Source organism: Hydra viridissima, unplaced genomic scaffold, assembly GCF_058129835.1.
Source record: "Hydra viridissima isolate aposymbiotic clone 2 unplaced genomic scaffold, HvirCarnegie_v1 scaffold_4, whole genome shotgun sequence".
NCBI lineage: Eukaryota > Metazoa > Cnidaria > Hydrozoa > Anthoathecata > Hydridae > Hydra > Hydra viridissima.
In genome coordinates, this window is record NW_028324303.1 from 2,758,209 (window position 1) to 2,775,116 (window position 16,908).

General features: G+C 29.7%; 2 protein-coding genes across 6 annotated transcripts; both read right to left on the reverse strand.

The window, feature by feature from the left end:
* Positions 1-24: 24 nt before the first annotated feature.
* LOC145182518 (uncharacterized) lies at positions 25-2,782 on the reverse strand. 3 transcript variants are annotated; one of them, XM_090085554.1, is made up of 6 exons: positions 2,690-2,782; positions 1,613-1,792; positions 1,077-1,133; positions 686-866; positions 421-554; positions 25-344 (listed from the first exon to the last, which is right to left on the reverse strand). In XM_090085554.1, exons 1-6 carry the CDS (start codon positions 2,729-2,731, stop codon positions 261-263), a joined length of 678 nt encoding a protein of 225 aa, XP_089941680.1. In that variant the 5' UTR covers positions 2,732-2,782; the 3' UTR covers positions 25-260. The 3 variants fall into 3 exon arrangements, with proteins under 3 accessions (XP_089941680.1, XP_089941681.1, XP_089941682.1); XM_090085555.1 differs by lacking the exon at positions 1,613-1,792 and having other exon boundaries at positions 2,690-2,746; XM_090085556.1 differs by lacking the exons at positions 1,613-1,792; positions 2,690-2,782 and adding an exon at positions 1,233-1,309.
* Positions 2,783-3,529: 747 nt separating this feature from the next.
* Positions 3,530-15,708, reverse strand: LOC145182506 (protein sel-1 homolog 1-like). Of its 3 annotated transcripts, XM_090084182.1 has the most exons (22): positions 15,563-15,687; positions 15,059-15,129; positions 13,973-14,722; positions 13,769-13,844; positions 13,591-13,666; positions 13,274-13,360; positions 10,128-10,181; positions 9,954-10,013; positions 9,303-9,384; positions 9,022-9,176; positions 8,741-8,797; positions 8,590-8,658; positions 8,436-8,510; positions 8,286-8,348; positions 8,066-8,153; positions 7,896-7,961; positions 7,696-7,778; positions 7,209-7,374; positions 6,996-7,070; positions 6,229-6,401; positions 5,962-6,084; positions 3,530-3,843 (listed from the first exon to the last, which is right to left on the reverse strand). In XM_090084182.1, the coding sequence occupies exons 2-22, from the start codon at positions 15,108-15,110 to the stop codon at positions 3,682-3,684; spliced, it is 2,592 nt and encodes an 863-aa protein (XP_089940308.1). In that variant the 5' UTR covers positions 15,111-15,129; positions 15,563-15,687; the 3' UTR covers positions 3,530-3,681. The 3 variants fall into 3 exon arrangements, with proteins under 3 accessions (XP_089940308.1, XP_089940306.1, XP_089940307.1); XM_090084180.1 differs by lacking the exon at positions 15,059-15,129 and having other exon boundaries at positions 15,563-15,708; XM_090084181.1 differs by lacking the exon at positions 15,563-15,687 and having other exon boundaries at positions 15,059-15,201.
* Positions 15,709-16,908: the final 1,200 nt, after the last annotated feature.

The window sequence follows — 16,908 nt, forward strand, 5'->3', positions numbered from 1 at the left end:
ACTTAAGAAAAACAACTGAAAAGCTTTGTTTGATTTTACTAATTTTTATTACTTTTTATAGCTTAAACAATAAAAATATTTCATTTAATTACAACTATGGTATGATAATGGTGATTAGTAAATAGTTTCCTGAACGTTGTCTACTTACGCGTGTAAATCTATATTTAACATAAGAGTGTAAGCTTTAGCAATTTCTCCCATAAGGACTATTATATTTAACATAAGAGTGTAAACTTTAGCAATTTCTCCCATAAGGACTATTATTTCGTCCCGCGATTAACATAATAGTGTTTTTTTTCTTTATCAAAATCAGGATCCTGTTGTTCGTCATACCATTCCATATACTTAAACAAAATGTTTTATACTCATTAAAACGTCAACTTTTAAATAAATTTAAATAGTAATTCTAACGAAGCATACCATCCAAGGGGCGCAACATAAACTCATCATAGAAAGATAAACTAACAACACTGAACAAACGCATCCAACAACATCTAAAGCGATGATAGCAATCAAGACGTTGATCATCCTCTGAAGCTCGCCGCAAGTTGGGACTAAATGAAACCGGTTACTTGAAAACCTTCAGCCTCCGGAATTATTACTCCACACAATGTTACTCCCGAATTGTTACCTTACATTGTAAGAATTAAAATAAGTTACTTCTTATATGATTGTTTTCACTAACCTAAAGTCGGCATGTCCATATCTCCACAAACACATTTTCCACTGCTTACCGTACACTTCCCAACATCAATAGCGCGATTAGCTTGTTGCCACCTGTGTATCCAAAATCGCGCTCCTGCAACTAAACTTCCCATGGCACATATAACCATTAAGATTATTGCAATCACTAAAATTCCTACAACCTGTGAGTAATTTACCCAATATTAAATATCGTGTTATAACATTTATCAAAGTAAAATTAACAGAATAAATAAAACAGTAGCTTGTTAATAAACAAAAATTAATCAGGACTTTATAACCTCTATATCATAATAGAGGCCTCTTTATCAAAAAAAAATCTCCATATTAAAACAGATTATTAGCAAAAAAATAATCAGAAAATTGAAACCTACGAAATGCTTTTTTCGCCAGAAACCACCGATTAAAGCCAGCAAACCGAGAAAAACGAGCTGAATATAAAAAGAAATAAAGTTGTGAAAGAGATGTTTTCTTCAAAAAGCAGATGCTGCCATAAACAATGATATATTAAAAATAACTAGATGTCTAACTTTCGCGTATTTTTTGAAGCAAAAATCGGCCATTATGGGGGGCAAATTTAACAAATCAAAAGCTTCGTATTTGTTTTGTTTTGATAAATAGCGTAAAGATTTTGCCCCCCATAATGGCCGATTTTTGCTTCACTTTTTCTTATACCGATTTACGGCAGTTAGACATCTAGTTATTCTTAATATATCATTGGCCATAAAACATCAAAGCACCAACCAAAAGGAACCAACCAAAACAGTACCAATGTGGAACCAACCAAAACAAACCAAAAGCTGAAATAGCGATAGCTATTGTTGTTGCTACTTCAGCAAATATAACCCTCAAAATGGTTCCTTTAATTTTTTAAATTAAGCTCACAAAAAAGTTATGTAAAATATGCTACCGGGATTCCGACCCACAATTGAAAGAGTACAGGTTGAAGATTATTATCCCTACTATGCATATAGGTTGATAACACTATAATTGCTGTTCCAATAAGAATGCACACCATCCCGTTAGCAAAAAACCAAGGTCTGTAGGTCAAAGCTACCATGTTCTTCAAGCTCGGATTGTACCGGTTAAACTGAGGAAACAAAAAATAAAATAGAGTATTTTAATAAACAAAAAGATTTATTTTATAAAAAGACAAGTTCTTTTCTAAGCTATCTTTTAACGATAAACCCAGGAGAAAAAATGATACAAAATAAAACCATAATTTCGTGTTGACAGTTGTGATATTGATGATTGTATCAACTTATATTCGTTGTAGTATTCAAAATATCTTCTTTAATAAGGACGCAGATCTTCTAGTAAGGCGTTTAAACTCGAGATGATTTTTAATAAGGACGAATGAAAATCGTTACTAAATCTGCTTACAAAAAGGGTACATTAATACCATCACAAAAAGTTAAGACAACAACAACAACCTTAGCTTTTGATAATGTTTTAAGTTAAATATCATTCTCATCAAAATGAAAAAAACAAAATACGTCTTTTCAAAAATTTGGAATTTAAGGTCACATTCCTCTAATGTTATCTAAAGAATAAGAATCACTACAAAGGTGTGATGTACAAAGATGTTGATTGGTGTCCGAAAAAAAATCCTTTCAAGAAAAAGTTGATGTAAATAGTATAACAATAACCAATCAAAATCCAGATCGTAAGCTTGGTTTTCAACTAGCATTAGTTTTTTTGTATCACAGTTCTCTCACAATATAACCTCGATTAGTGTAAAAAAAAACAAAAAAAAACACATACTAAATAAAGAAATGAAATTGACAAATTTCTATATATTCAAATGTGAAAAAAATGGTGAGTTATTCCAATATTTTAAAACTATTTTCAGCACAACCAAAAACTAAAGAATCAGGCAAAATCCTTAAAAAATTTTTATTGTAGGCCTGTGTTATTGTTCGCATTGCAGATTTTTATGAAATATTGATTTAATTCGCAGTAAATTTATTAAGTTTGAAAGTCTTACGGGTTCGTGAGTCACTTTGGTGTTTCTCCATTGTTTGACCATTTTAAAGAAAAATGAAATCCGTTCACCAAATTATTATCGGCGGAATTAAAGACAAGATTCTAAAACTGCACATTTAAATGCACGCAATTAAGTGATTTGACTTTATCACGTGATTTTGTTATAGAAAAATCGCAACGTTATTTGCCCATCAAAATTCAAATAAACATTAAATTAAAAAAAAACCTAATAATAATTAAAGAATTCAAAAAACGAGCGAAAATTCATTTAATATTAACATTTTTTTTCCCCCAAGTCCAATTTGTAGAAGTTATTTCGTATGTTATTGCAGGTAAAATTCTAGTTTTTGAAAACTAATAACAAATTCACTTTCTCAAAAAATGTCATTTAAATATGGAAAATTGCAGGTAAATTTTATTGCAATTTTATTTTATTTTTTTTAAAAAAAAAAACAAAAAAAAAAAACAGCATTAGATAAACAATTGCTTTTAATTCTGTATTGGATGCTTTATGACAAGTACAGAACTCGTTAAGTGTGTTAGGATAGGATAGCTGTCAATAAGATTTAAAAGAAATAATTTAAAAGGTTTTTTTAAATCAAAAAAAGTTTTTGCTAAATTAGAAAACCATCGATCGGTCTTCCGCAGAAGGAAAAGTTGCAAGAGTTAAAAAAAAACAAACAAAAAAAAAAACAACAGAAAAAAAAACTTTAAGACATTTTTGCAAGAACACTCAAAAACTAAACTTTTAAATATACAAGTTGATTAAATCAACGAAATGGACGTCTCTTGTTGAAGATACCCAATGGGAGAATGACTAGGGTTAAATAATCAATATAGATAACCAACGAAAACATCTTTGGTCTTATATTTTCATAAATGATACACAAACACAAGCGTGAATAAATAATTTTGTATAATCTATGAAATAAGATTAGAAAATATTTTTCGAATGGTTTTTCCAGGAATCAAGTAGCAAAATGTAAGAAAATCCTAATGCAGAAACACGCGACGAAAAAGAACTACTGCAGCAAGCAGACCAACTAAAATTGTTATGACGTAAACATCCCAGTCTGGACCAAGCATCTTAAGAGTAGCTGCCCAAATTCGATAAACTTCTTCTGTAAAATTCATTTCTTTCAGCGTTTTATATTTCTAAAAAAATATATTTCAAATTAAAGAAACCTTTTATTACATAAACGCCATTACATAGGCGTCCCTAAAGTTGTTGGTGTGGGGGATGAAGAAAAGACTGCCTATAGGGTTAAATATAACCAAATTGACAAACCGAACGATAACAATGTTTAAAGTCCTTTTTTCATTTTTGTGACGCTTCAGAGAATATCAATCCACATTATGATCATACAAATATTTACAGTGGTTTTCATAAATTTAGACGCACTTGTTTTTTTTACATGTATGTAAGAAAATGCTTAAAATAAAAAGAAAGTAAAAGTGCTACCGCTATGTTTGATATATAAATTAGTAGAGGAAGTGAAACTCTATTATAGAGTACCTTAATTTTTTTTACAGGATGTTTATTACTCATCCTATACCATTTAACACAAAAAAGTTAATTGATAAGCTTGATTTTACTTTATTCATAAATTTAGACGCACAATCAAAAAAGTCTTATATCTTGTTAGTTGATAGTTAATTAGTTCTTTTTTTCCCCATATTTCTCATTAATAGGCCTAAATTAATTAATTTTGTCAAAAAACCTTATATAAATATATTTTACCTGGAATTAGTTAATCATTATTTAATAAATAAACAAAAGTTAATTTAGTTTTGCACTAATAAGATGCGAAAAATTGGCAAAAGACGTATCACTCAAGCTGAAAGATGGCAAATTATTGCTCACATCAAAGAAGGAACCAAAAGTAATAGAGAAATCGCCAGGTTAATTGGAGTCTCTGAGAAATGCGTTTGGAAAACGAAGCAAAAATTTCTTCACACTCGTGGTGCCAGCGAGAAAACGAGGCCAGGTAGACCCTTGTCAACCACCAGAAAGGACGATAGTGCCCTTTTTAGAGCTGTCAGAGCTAATCCAAGAATTAGTTACAAAGAATTGAACACAGAATTCAATACAACGCGAAATACATCTATTTCTAAAAGCACAGTCCGCCGAATACTTATCAAATACAAGATTGGAGTCTACTCTGCTTCGAAGAAACCACTCTTGCGTCCATATGATAAACAAAGGAGACTAAAATGGTGTTGTGAAAGAAGGTATTGGACAATAGAACAATGGAAAAAAATTATGTGGAGTGATGAGAGTAACTTTGAGCCTATCAATCGCAAATCTAACATAACAGTCAAAAGAATGGCTCACGAAAAGTATTACGCCAGGTAGATTAGACCGACTGTACAAAGTGGAGGAGGCTCGATAGGAATCTGGTCATGCTTCAATTACAAAGGTGTTGGTATGCGCCAAACATACACTGGAAGAATCAACTCCAGAATATACGTAGAAGTACTGGAAAACAACCTAATTCCATCAATTGACCTGCTTATGCTCCATGATAAACCATGGAAACTTCAACAAGATGGCGCTACTGCACATACTGCATACTATACAAAGGAGTGGTTCAACATAAATAATATCAAGACAATACCGTGGCCTCCTTACTCACCTGATTTGAACCCAATTGAAAACATTTGGGCTTGGATTGACCGTGAATTGGCAAAGGTTTAAATTTCCACACTTGGCCAGCTGAAGGACATCCTTAAGGAGACCTGGTATAGGGTCCCAGAAGCGATGTGCAAAAATCTTGTTGAGTCTATGCCTAGAAGAGTTCTTAGTTGTATTAAAGCAAAAGGTGGATACACAAAATATTAATTGGTTCATAAATTACGCCTCCTAATGTATCGTGCGTCTAAATTTATGAATAATTTTTTTTGTCTTATTTTTTTAATACCATGTAGTTGTACCTAATTATTACTTAGTATTTATATTTTTTTTTTAAATTTTTTTTAAATTTTGTATTCTGTATGTATTTATCTAGTAAATAGAAAAAAAACTAAACCGAAATCTTTTTTCGTTATTGTTTTATTGTTAAAAGACTAAAAATTTCTATTCTCAAATATGAGTGCATCTAAATTTATGAAAACCACTGTATAACGGGAATTTTTTTTTAATGAGCAGCTTTAAGAGGTCAAAGGACGGGCCAAAACTTTTACTAGAGGACATGTTCATTCTTATCATTAAAAAGCATAAACTTTTGTAAAAAAAAAAAAAAAAAAAAAAAAAAAAAAAAAAAAAAAACTAACCAGTTCAACCCATTCCCATGTAAATATCACACTCAGTTTGCACAAAGCCAAATAGACTGGAACCTGAGCGTCTGAGCTAGCAAGTGCTGCCATATCATAGAAGCGCTTTGCTAAGTGCATGTCCTAAATTGCAAAAATAAATTGTCCATAAAAAGTGCAAAGATAATTTTCCAAATAAAGGATCGACAAAATAATACTCTTTCAACAATTATATTACATAATTTAAAATCGATCAACATTTTTTCTGGATTATACAAAACATTTTACCTGCTTGAGTCCCAACCCTTGTTCATGCATATAACCAAGGTTAAACATTGCTTGTGGATTATTTTGCTGGTCACACGCCATCTTGTAATGCAAAGCTGCAGTCTCAAAGTCAACTTTTGTACCCAATCCATAGTAGTGATAGTCGCCAACTTTGACTCGAGCTACAGCATAACCTTAAATGAGCAGTAAAAATTAGATTGTGATCAATAGTAAGAAAACAAAAACATTTTCTTGTGCTATTTATGCAGGACAATCAATCAATTGTCAAAAATTTAACAAAACAATCCTCAGCTCTTGGAGTATGATAATGCCATATTTTTACTTTAAGCTCTAAAAGAACTAGAAGAACTAGAAGGAATCCTCTTAACTTGAAATAGAAAACTTAGCAAATTTTGATATGAATAGTTTTAAACTTAGTTTAATTAATATTTGAATTAAAAATAACTTCAGTTTAATTTGTTAACATTATATCTGAACAATAAACAAGTTATCATGCAGACTTGCAAACATTAGTTGTTTAACTATTATATGTATTAACTAATAATAAATGTAATTATCTTGATTAACTATGATCTGACTAACTGTCAACCTTTAGACCTTATATTTTTTTAATTGGTTATTTTATTAAGGATGAACCTGATGCATAAACTCATTTTTTAAAGATCATCATGATGCAATAGCTTTGAAATCTGATGATGACATAATCATTTTGAAATCTAACCATAAACTGATTATTAAAAAAAAAACACATCTGTAAAATGGCAGACCTTGCTGTGCAGCACGAGACCATTGTAAAAGTGCTCTTTGATATGTTTGATTTTTCTCAAATATCTCAACATCATCTAAAAAAAAAAACAAACAAATCTTGGAGATTTTTTAGTAGTAAAATTGTAAAATAACCAAAAATTGTGAGAAATCATCTTTGCAATACAAACAGTTTTAGGTTTCAATTAAAGCATAAAAAAAAGTCTAAAAATTACCTTTGTCAAGTATGTATGCAACATTACTTTGAGCAACTTCATACCCAAGCTCTGCTAACAAGTAGTACTTTAATAATGCTGTATTTACATCTCCACTTTTATAAGCATCATATGCATCCATAAACATTGCTGACCACTTTCCACGTTCTGCCACATTTTTAAAAAGCTAAATTTTATGTAAATACTATACAATATTATACAAATATTTTGCAAAAATTATATAAATATTCAACTTTTTTTTCTTTACAAACATTTGCAAATTTATTGACCAATAATTAAACAAAGTAAAGTCAAACAAAACAGGAGTCTGTCAAGTTACCAAAAATATAAAAGTCTGAAATGTTATATTATTTTGGTGTAAAAAAAAAACTATCACTAAGGAAAATAAAAAAAAAAAATAAAACAAAAAATTAAAAAAATTTATTCAAAAAATTATAGAAGTGTTTTACAGGAATTGTCTAAAAAACAAATGATTTCTGTAGCATACCTCTACAGCAGTGTTGCATGAGCGAATTCCACCTGCACCACTTGCATGCATCTGGGCTAAGTTATAAAATGCCAAAACATGCCCTAAAAAAAGAGTTACTATTTACACCAACTCCAGCTCTAAAACAAAAAACTTTATTAACTTTTTAAAGATTATCACTTTGATACAACAACTAAACTTATAAATATTTAAAGAAATACCTGATTGTGATGCATAAGTAAAGTACTTAATTGCTTGTTTGTAATCTTGCTTAACACCCATCCCATCTGGAAAACAATCATTTTTCTTTAACTTTATTTGAAGTGGATTTCATAAAGTAATAAAAACAAAATCAACTAGCTAAAAGAAGAAGAAAAAAAAGATCACATACTATAGTACATATTCCCCAACTGTAACTGGCCTTCTACCCAACCTTGCTCAGCAGCCTGACTGAAGTACTTGATGGCTACATTATAATCCTTATGAGGGAAATATTTATTTGCTTTCAAAATTAATGTTGAAACTTTATTTAATAATCAAAATTTTAAAAGTCAGAGATAAATATTACTAATAACTTTTCTAACACAACTAAATTATAAAATAACCCAAACCTTCGGTACACCATCTCCATTTAGGTACATCATTCCAATACCTGCTTGACCAATGGGATTAGCCTTTAAAAAAATCAATGAGTTTGTTATTAAATAATTATTAAGAGAGTGAAAAAACACAAAAGTATGGTCCCAAGAAAAAAGAAAAACCTGATCAGTAGATTTCTTAAAATACTCAAGAGCTTTGATGACATCTTTTGATACATGCAGCCCTTCTAAGTACATCTATAACAGAAAATAAGAAATAAAAAGAATAAACTGAGCAGAACCTTTGAAAAAGTGTAAAGATTTTTAATTTATTTACCTTTCCTAGATATGCAAGACCATTCCCATTTCCTGCATTTGCTGCTAATTGAAAGTACTTAAATGCTTTCTAAACAAATTTTTTAAACTTGTTATAACAAAATATTTTTAAAATTTCAGTAACAGCAAAATTGCTTTTAAGATATATTAACCTCATAATTAACTTCAATCCCTCTCCCTCCTTGAAAATAAAGTTGGCCAAGTCCTACCTATGAGAAGATTAATATCAATACTAACACAATGAAATTATTCTTGTAAGATTTTACTTTATAAAAAAAAAACACAGTTTGCTTTTGTAATAGGAGAGTAAGTATCAAAGAAGCAAGAATCTTAAAAATGATGATGATGATGATGATGATGATGATGATGATGATGATGATGATGATGATGATGATGATGATGAAAAAGAAAATTTTCAGCAACTTTGTCTTACTTGAGCTTGTAGATCACCTTTATCAGCAAGAAAGTGATAGTACTGCAATAGATCCTCATCAATTTGTCCAGCCACCCCACCAGGTTGCTCAAGTTCATCGTAAAGCCGAACCCGTTGCACAGCAACACCACCATGGCTTGAGGTCTTATTTGACACTGCATTAAAAACAACTTCATTCAAAAATCATATTTTCAGAAGCTGTATTCAAAAACAGAAATCTAACAATATAAATTTGAAAAAGTGCTCGGTAAAAAGCTCGCTATTAATTATGTAGATATAACCTGACTCAGCAACTTTCTTGTAATAAGTTAAAGCAGCCTCGCAACTCTTAGTTACACCAATTCCAACATAGCTACGATAACCCTTAAATATATAGAACATCAGTAAAACATAGGAACCAATTTTTATCCAAAATTTTAATTTTAACTTATCTAAAAATTCAAATGCAACACACTTTTTTTAACAACAAAATTTACAAACTTTCTTGTTAAAAAAAGTGTCTTGCATTTTATCTTTTTAAGAAATTTAAGTAGACAAATATTTCTTGGATGGATAAATAAACTTTAAACAGTTTGCTTCTGAAAAAAATGGACATAAACAAATTAAAGCGAGAACATTTAGTTGTTAACAAAAATATTTTTATAAACATTTTTATTCTTGTTTTTTTCTCAAAATTATTTGAAAACTTCACCATATAAACAGCAACATATTACTATAGTAAAAAAAAAAAAGAAGTAACTTCGAAATAAATTTTTTTTTAAATTATATTACATTTAATTTACTAACTATATATAAATCATACTATATATTACATATACTATATTATATATATTTGTTATAGAAGTAAAACTGAAGAAGTAAAAACTGTTTATAGTTCACTATAATAAAAAAACAATTTATTAACAAAACAAAAGCTTAAACAATACGCTTACCAACATCATCTGTGCATACAAATCTCCGCCAAGAGCTCCAAACGTTGAGTAAATTAATGCCTTGAAAAATATGCAGCATAAATTAAAACAAAAAGTTGCATCAGAGATATTTTCAAAAACAGGGAGGGGAAAAATCCATCATTTTATTTGCATTTTGTTAAAGATTGAACTTACTTTAGCTTGACTAGAAGGAACAGTTAAACCAATTCCATAAATAAACCCAAGGCCCTACAAAAAATTACAAAATATAAAAAAGATACAAAAAATAAATACTTTTAACAAGTTTAATATTCAGTGACACAACAAATTCATTGTGATAGCAAAGATCATATAATTATAAGCAGGTATCCTTTAGTCAAACTTAAAAATTATTAAAATTTTAGACTTCAAACATTTTCAAATGAATTCCATAAGTTTTTGTTTTCTTCAAATAATTTGTAACTGAAATGAACTGTGCAACAGAAGTTTGTATATTGAAGACTGAAGTTGCATAAAATAATGTTCTGACTGTGGTCAGGCTACAATTCTTCTATAAAAATATTTGAAAAATTGGTTTTTAATCAAATTAATCATTTTATAGACAATATTATTTTTTTAACAAGTATTTTTTAAAAATACATTTAATGAAGTTTTTATTTTTTTTTTTTAAAAAAAAAAGTAAAATAAAAGGGCAAGAGTAAATTTTGTCTGAAATTTTCACAAAAAAAATCCTTTTAAATTTTTCATAAAGTTTTTTTTGGTTCAAATATAATTGAACATGAAAAAATTTCATGTTCAATTATAAAAGAATTTATTCAAGATTGCAAGTTTGTCATGTCAAAAACGTTCTGGACACAACAAAGTTAAAATCTTGTTATAATATAAGAAATTAAGTGCAATTGTTCACTTAACTTAAAATATAAAAGTTTTGTTTGAATTTTAACAAGTGTAGTATTTTAGTTTAGACAGAATGTATCATTCTGTCTGAAACAAAACAATGCGCTTGTTGCCTTATTTGGCAATGGTTAATTCTGCACAAAGTCAACGGATAAAAAGTCAGTGATTGATGCCCTTGCTAAATTTTTAAAAGACCCATTTTTGATAATATATTGCTTATCTTTCATGAAACTTCTATTCAACCTTGAACCTAGTTTTCTACTAACCAAATTACAAAATGAGCATGCATCAACATGAGGATCTTCAAATAATAAATTGTACTTAGCTGCAAAAATTCTATAACAGTCATCATAGCTGAATCACAATGTTTAAAAATGTTGCAAGCATTTTCTGTATGCTTAAATTTTCAGAAAGACGTCTAAGATTTTTATCATTTTAACTTTTATCAAATGGCTTTGATAAGCTTTTTATGATAATGAACCAAACTTACAAACTCACTTGAATTAAATTTTCTGTTTCAGTGAGTGCTGTAGGAGGCCAACCCGTTGGTTTGTCTCCAATGACTAAAGAGCTTAACCAACCAAAAACAATTGCAGAATCGATTATCACTAATACTTTTGAGCGTCCGTCTTGTTGCTATGTTAAGATCACAGCTTCCAGCTCTGCTAGTATGAGTTGCATCATTTTCTTTTCTCAGCCATAAACAACTTTCAATTACATCTCCAGCTGCTTGGAGAACTATACCTATAGCTAGACTACTTGCATCCATGAACAAGATTCCTTGCTGATTCATTTTTTCAAACTGCTCAATAGTTTGACTTTGCATCCATTCACTGGAGAGTTCCACTACTACTACTACTTGCCACTCTCTTCAGTTAGCTGCATGAAGAAGAAAATCAGTTTATTTTTGGAAAATGCCCAGTCAACTGTCCACCCCACAATATAATTAAATGATGTTTGATATTTAATTCTGGAGTATTAAGTAAATTGTTTCCAACATAACTAGGATACCACCACTGACAAGTTATTAAGACTCAAGACTATATCATTGTTAACAATGATGCCATTAATGAGTGAGTCCATTCCAGACTCAAAGTCTTTGAATACCACATTCAATCCAAAACCTAAGCATGTTAAACAGTATTGCCGTCCTTCTTATTTGACAACTTGATATTTCCACAATACTTTGCAAACATGGATTTGCAGTGTGACTGGATACAAACTTATTCTGGTGCCAATTGCATCATTCCATCATGAAGCTGATGGAATGATGCCATTACACTTCCTTTCAAGATGTTTCAACCACTCTTTATCCCTTCTTTCACTTCCATTGCGTACTCACTTTTTATACTTTCAGAGATATGATAGTTTAGAATTTTGTTTTTTAAAGTTAGTGCTTCTATCAGCCAGTTTAAGGATACACACCAACTACCTTTCTTGAATTCTGCTATAAAGTCTTTATCAACCACTTTTTCCAAACCTGATGTATGAATTGTATTGTTTACTAAGCAAGAAGCAGCAGTTGCACCAACATTTCTTCCACATTAAACTTATCAGTCTAGGCATCCATGTTAACTTGAACATCTCCAGAAGTCATATTGCTTCCATACCAAGCTGCTTGTACAAAGGCAGACAGCCTCCCTTAGAGATTTTTTGAATTTTAGAATCTTTTTGAGCAGTGCTGTGCTAAACGATTTTCCATTCCACATACATAACAGAATCTCTTTTTCTCAATTTCTTTACTGCAGGTTTATCTCTGATAGTAGTCTGTAATTTTTTTTTTCTTTCTCATTTTTTACAAACCACCTTTGGATTTCTAGCGGCATAACTTATGTACTCAACAAAATAGATTTTTTTAAATGCAATGTTACTAAATATCTTGATTTTTCTGCCACTAGAGAAAGCAACATACATGATATTGAGCATGCAAGTTGCAGCTGGTTTTAAGCTTCATTAGGAAATTCAGAAATGAATGCGCATCTTCTTTAATGTGAGGAGATATTAACTTTTAACGATTAACTTTTTATAAGCTGTGAAGCTGTGAAACAGAGAAAGCAACAGTGAGTGCATTTCTCAAATGAGCATAATCATCTTTTAAATCTTCACTCGAGCCTTGATAAATGGAGAATGCCCCTCCTGACAAGAACAATGACAGTACTAGATGCAAACCATTTGTTACAAGTTCCAATTTCTGAATCCACTTGAAAACTTCTATATAACCATCATACTGAGACACCAAGTCAACAAATTTGATGATGATACTCATTGGTGAGATGGCTTGTTATAATTTTTTGTTTAATTTCTACAAACTTTTTCTACCTAATATTTACATTTCTTATAATACCCAAGATTATCAATTAAAATATATTATTATCAATTAAACAATACAACATTTATATAAAACACACCCACAGAGCAAACTGTCAATATCTCATTATCCATACCTGCTGTCCAACTGGCGAACCTTTTGAAGCCAGCTTATGAAAAATCTCAACAGCTTTTGTCATGTTTTGTTCTATATAATCACCAAACTAAAGTAAAAATTAAAAAAAAAGCATTAAAAAGATTACTTGAGAATCAAGGATAGTAAAGCTAAATTAAATATTTGGCTTAATTATTCACTTTTTAAGTCTTCCGTGATCTAACTTTTTATACATATTTATATAAAGACCTATATTTCATTAGTGGAAAATTATATATTTGCTTATGACATATTTAACATAAAAACAAAAAGTAAAGTTTAGTAAAATAAGAAACTTACTAGCAAAGAGTATACGACTTTTTCCATGGCAAGGGTATGATTCTCGTCAGCTGCATTGATTAAAAGTTTGTAAGCTCTAAGGAAGTTAAACAAACAAAAAAAAATCATGTAAAAACTTGCAAAAGAAATATACAAAACAAATTTTAAACTAAATTTGAAAAACTCAATCTTTTGAAACCTTGTGTAATCTTTCTTTTCCTGTGTTAGAAGATGAATGGCTTCTTCATACTGCTTTTGAACAGCATCAGAGCTCTCTACAAGAATAGAATAGAAATAATAGAAATAGAAAATCTAATAGAAAAATGAGAAAAGAAACAGTCAAAATAAAGCAGGTATTATTTATAGATTTTCAAAAAGAAAAAGAACAATAGTAAAGGCTCACCTTTATTTTGAATGAGACTTGAATCTCTATTATCACTATTAGGGTTAAAATCTTCTCCATTTTTTATTACTGATGTGAAATCAGATTTGAATGAAGCTGTATGTAATTTGTCAATGTCAATGCTATTGTCAATACCATGGTTAACTTCTAAATTGGATGGCATAATATGATTTTCTTTTTCTAAATTAAAACTTTTTTTGCTTTTTTCTTCTAAATTTTGTGAATTCTTATAACTATTGTCCTGGACAGTTTTAATCTCATTTTCAATATTAGATTTTGATTCTTCAATTTTTTTAATTTTCTCTTTTATTTCAATCATTTTCTCTTGGATATCTTTATTTGTAAACACTGCTTCCCCATCAGGTTTCTTATCATAAATTTTCAAATCTACATTTTTTTCTAAATCTGTTGTTTCAGCAACCTTACCAAGATCTGAAGATGCAGGAGACAAATTTTGTTGCTCGCCTACTAAATGTTCATTTTCATTATTTCCACTTGAAACTTTTTGTTCATCAGCAGGTGAATTTATAAGTTTTTCTGCATCACTAGGTAAAAGGCTTTCTGATTTCTTCAGGTTTTTATCATCTGTGATATAATCCTTGCTTTCATAGTCAACAAATGTCTCTTTTTCTGAAACAACATTGTCAGTATTTTTATTAAAACTATGATCAGATTGTTTACTTTGAATGTCTATTGGTTTCTCTGTATTTTCCTGCTCAAAAGCATAAGTACCAATAGCAGCCAGTAGTACTAAAAAAAATTAAAATTTTTAGTTATAAGTACATAAACCACAATATCAAATAATAGCATCTTATAAGCTGATTGAAATTTCTTCCAGGCTTCCATAACTAAAAATGGTGCTAAGATACCTGATGTCCTTGTGTAAGTAATTAACTCTAAGTAACATAACTTTTTATTACTTACTTAAGGAAAAAACACTACTAAAACTATTTGTATTTTAAAACATATATATATATATATATATATATATATATATATATATATATATATATATATATATATATATATATATATATATATATATATATATACATATGGTAAACATTTATTTCATAAAATACTCACCAGCATACAAGAAAATATACATCAGATCTTTTCTAAACCAGCATTTAAACATTCAATATGTGCATATGTTACTATATATAAGGAATAAAAACAACAATACTTCTAAAAATAAATACATTCGAATGTCTTCACATATATTTAGTAATACAGTTTGCATGAGATTTAAATATTATAACAGATTGCCTTATTGTTGCAAACAGCTATTACACCATGAGTCATTAGTGTTGTCACTAATGAGTTAAACGTAAAACACTACTGTAACAACTTTTTTCTTAATTAGATACTTATTACTTTTTAACAATTCAAGTATTTTTAATACTAAAAAAAGCTTATGACGTATCTAGATTCTTATATATATAAAAATGCAATGGAAATTCAATGCACTAGGTGCTGCAATTTTATTTCTACGCAAAAGGTTTTTGACCTTACGGTTTCTTTATTTTTTATTATGAGTGAAAAAACTTATTAAAGTTACTCAATATGTTAATTTAGTACCAGTTTTACCTAGGTAAAGATGTAAGGTACTGCCAATGGTTCGTGATCTTTTATTATCAAATCCCCACATCTTTGTTTATGTTTAGGCATATGCTGGTATATTGTGATTGGATAATCCAATCCGTAGCCAATCTTTAGCCAGCCGCCCCCTAGTATCCTCTTGGTTGGCTGAAATAAAAGCGAAGTTGAGAGGAATACAAAATAGCCTGAAATCCATTAAGTTTTTTGTCACTTTTGCAATAAATAAAAATGCTTATTAAGAAACATGCCCATTAAAATTTGTTTATACTATCCTTAAAAAAAAGAAGCACATTTCTTTTAAAAAGAAAGAGCAGATGAAGAATGGAGCATAACATAAGTTGGAGACAGATAAATTACCTTGCAGATTTTAGATTAAACTTAACCGAAGAACCAGGTTCTGTTTTATTAAGGTAATTCTCTGAGCGTTTATTGATCTTAAAAACCTCGAACTTCCTTTTCAAGTACGATGGCTTTTATTTGACATTATAGTTAAAATTTTCTAACGCATCATAATTCGTAAACTTGACGTTGACCGTACTTACTACTGGTCTGGTCAGATTTTTGTTTTTACTGTGATAGGATAGGATAATGATTTCGTAATGCTGTTTTAGGTGAAATATTTATTGATTCGAGAGATTCCGTACATACATCAAACTAACAAACAAAGAATTCTCCAAACATCAGGGGTCTTTAACGCATTTAAAAAAGCTTCAACGAAGTGCGTAACGTTTAACATGGCTGCTATAGTGAGAAGAAAAAAAAAAGCAATATGAGTCAAGGTTGTGAAGTTATGGTTGTACAACTGCTAAAGGTGGCTGAAGAAGATGGATGCATCTCAAATGCAGTGTATGGTTGTTTGAATAAAAGGAAAATATAAAATATATTTGATTATAAAGTAACTAGAGTTAGATTATCTTACCGGGAATACTGTAGTTCCCAGGGCCCCTATCAAAATACAGTTTAAATGACCAAAATTGGAGTGCGAAAACTGGTGTGTGTGACCTAGCATACGATGGAGATACTTTTAAACCATATACACTTACGTTATGAAACTGTTTCTTGTCGAACAATAGCCTGGAACAAACAAAGCAATTTTAAACGTGTTTAAATAAAAAGCCGTATGCTTATCTTAAGATGCTTGTTTCAGAATACACAATTTAAAATTATAAGGATTCTGAGATTCGGGTTTATAGAGTAGTAGAGCTTCAATTTATTGACCAATAGTTTTAATTTAACATAATCACGTGAAACTCATTTTTTAGAATATTACCCACACTGTGCACTACACTCATGAGCAACGTCTTATACACAGCGATAAATGTGACTGGGCATTT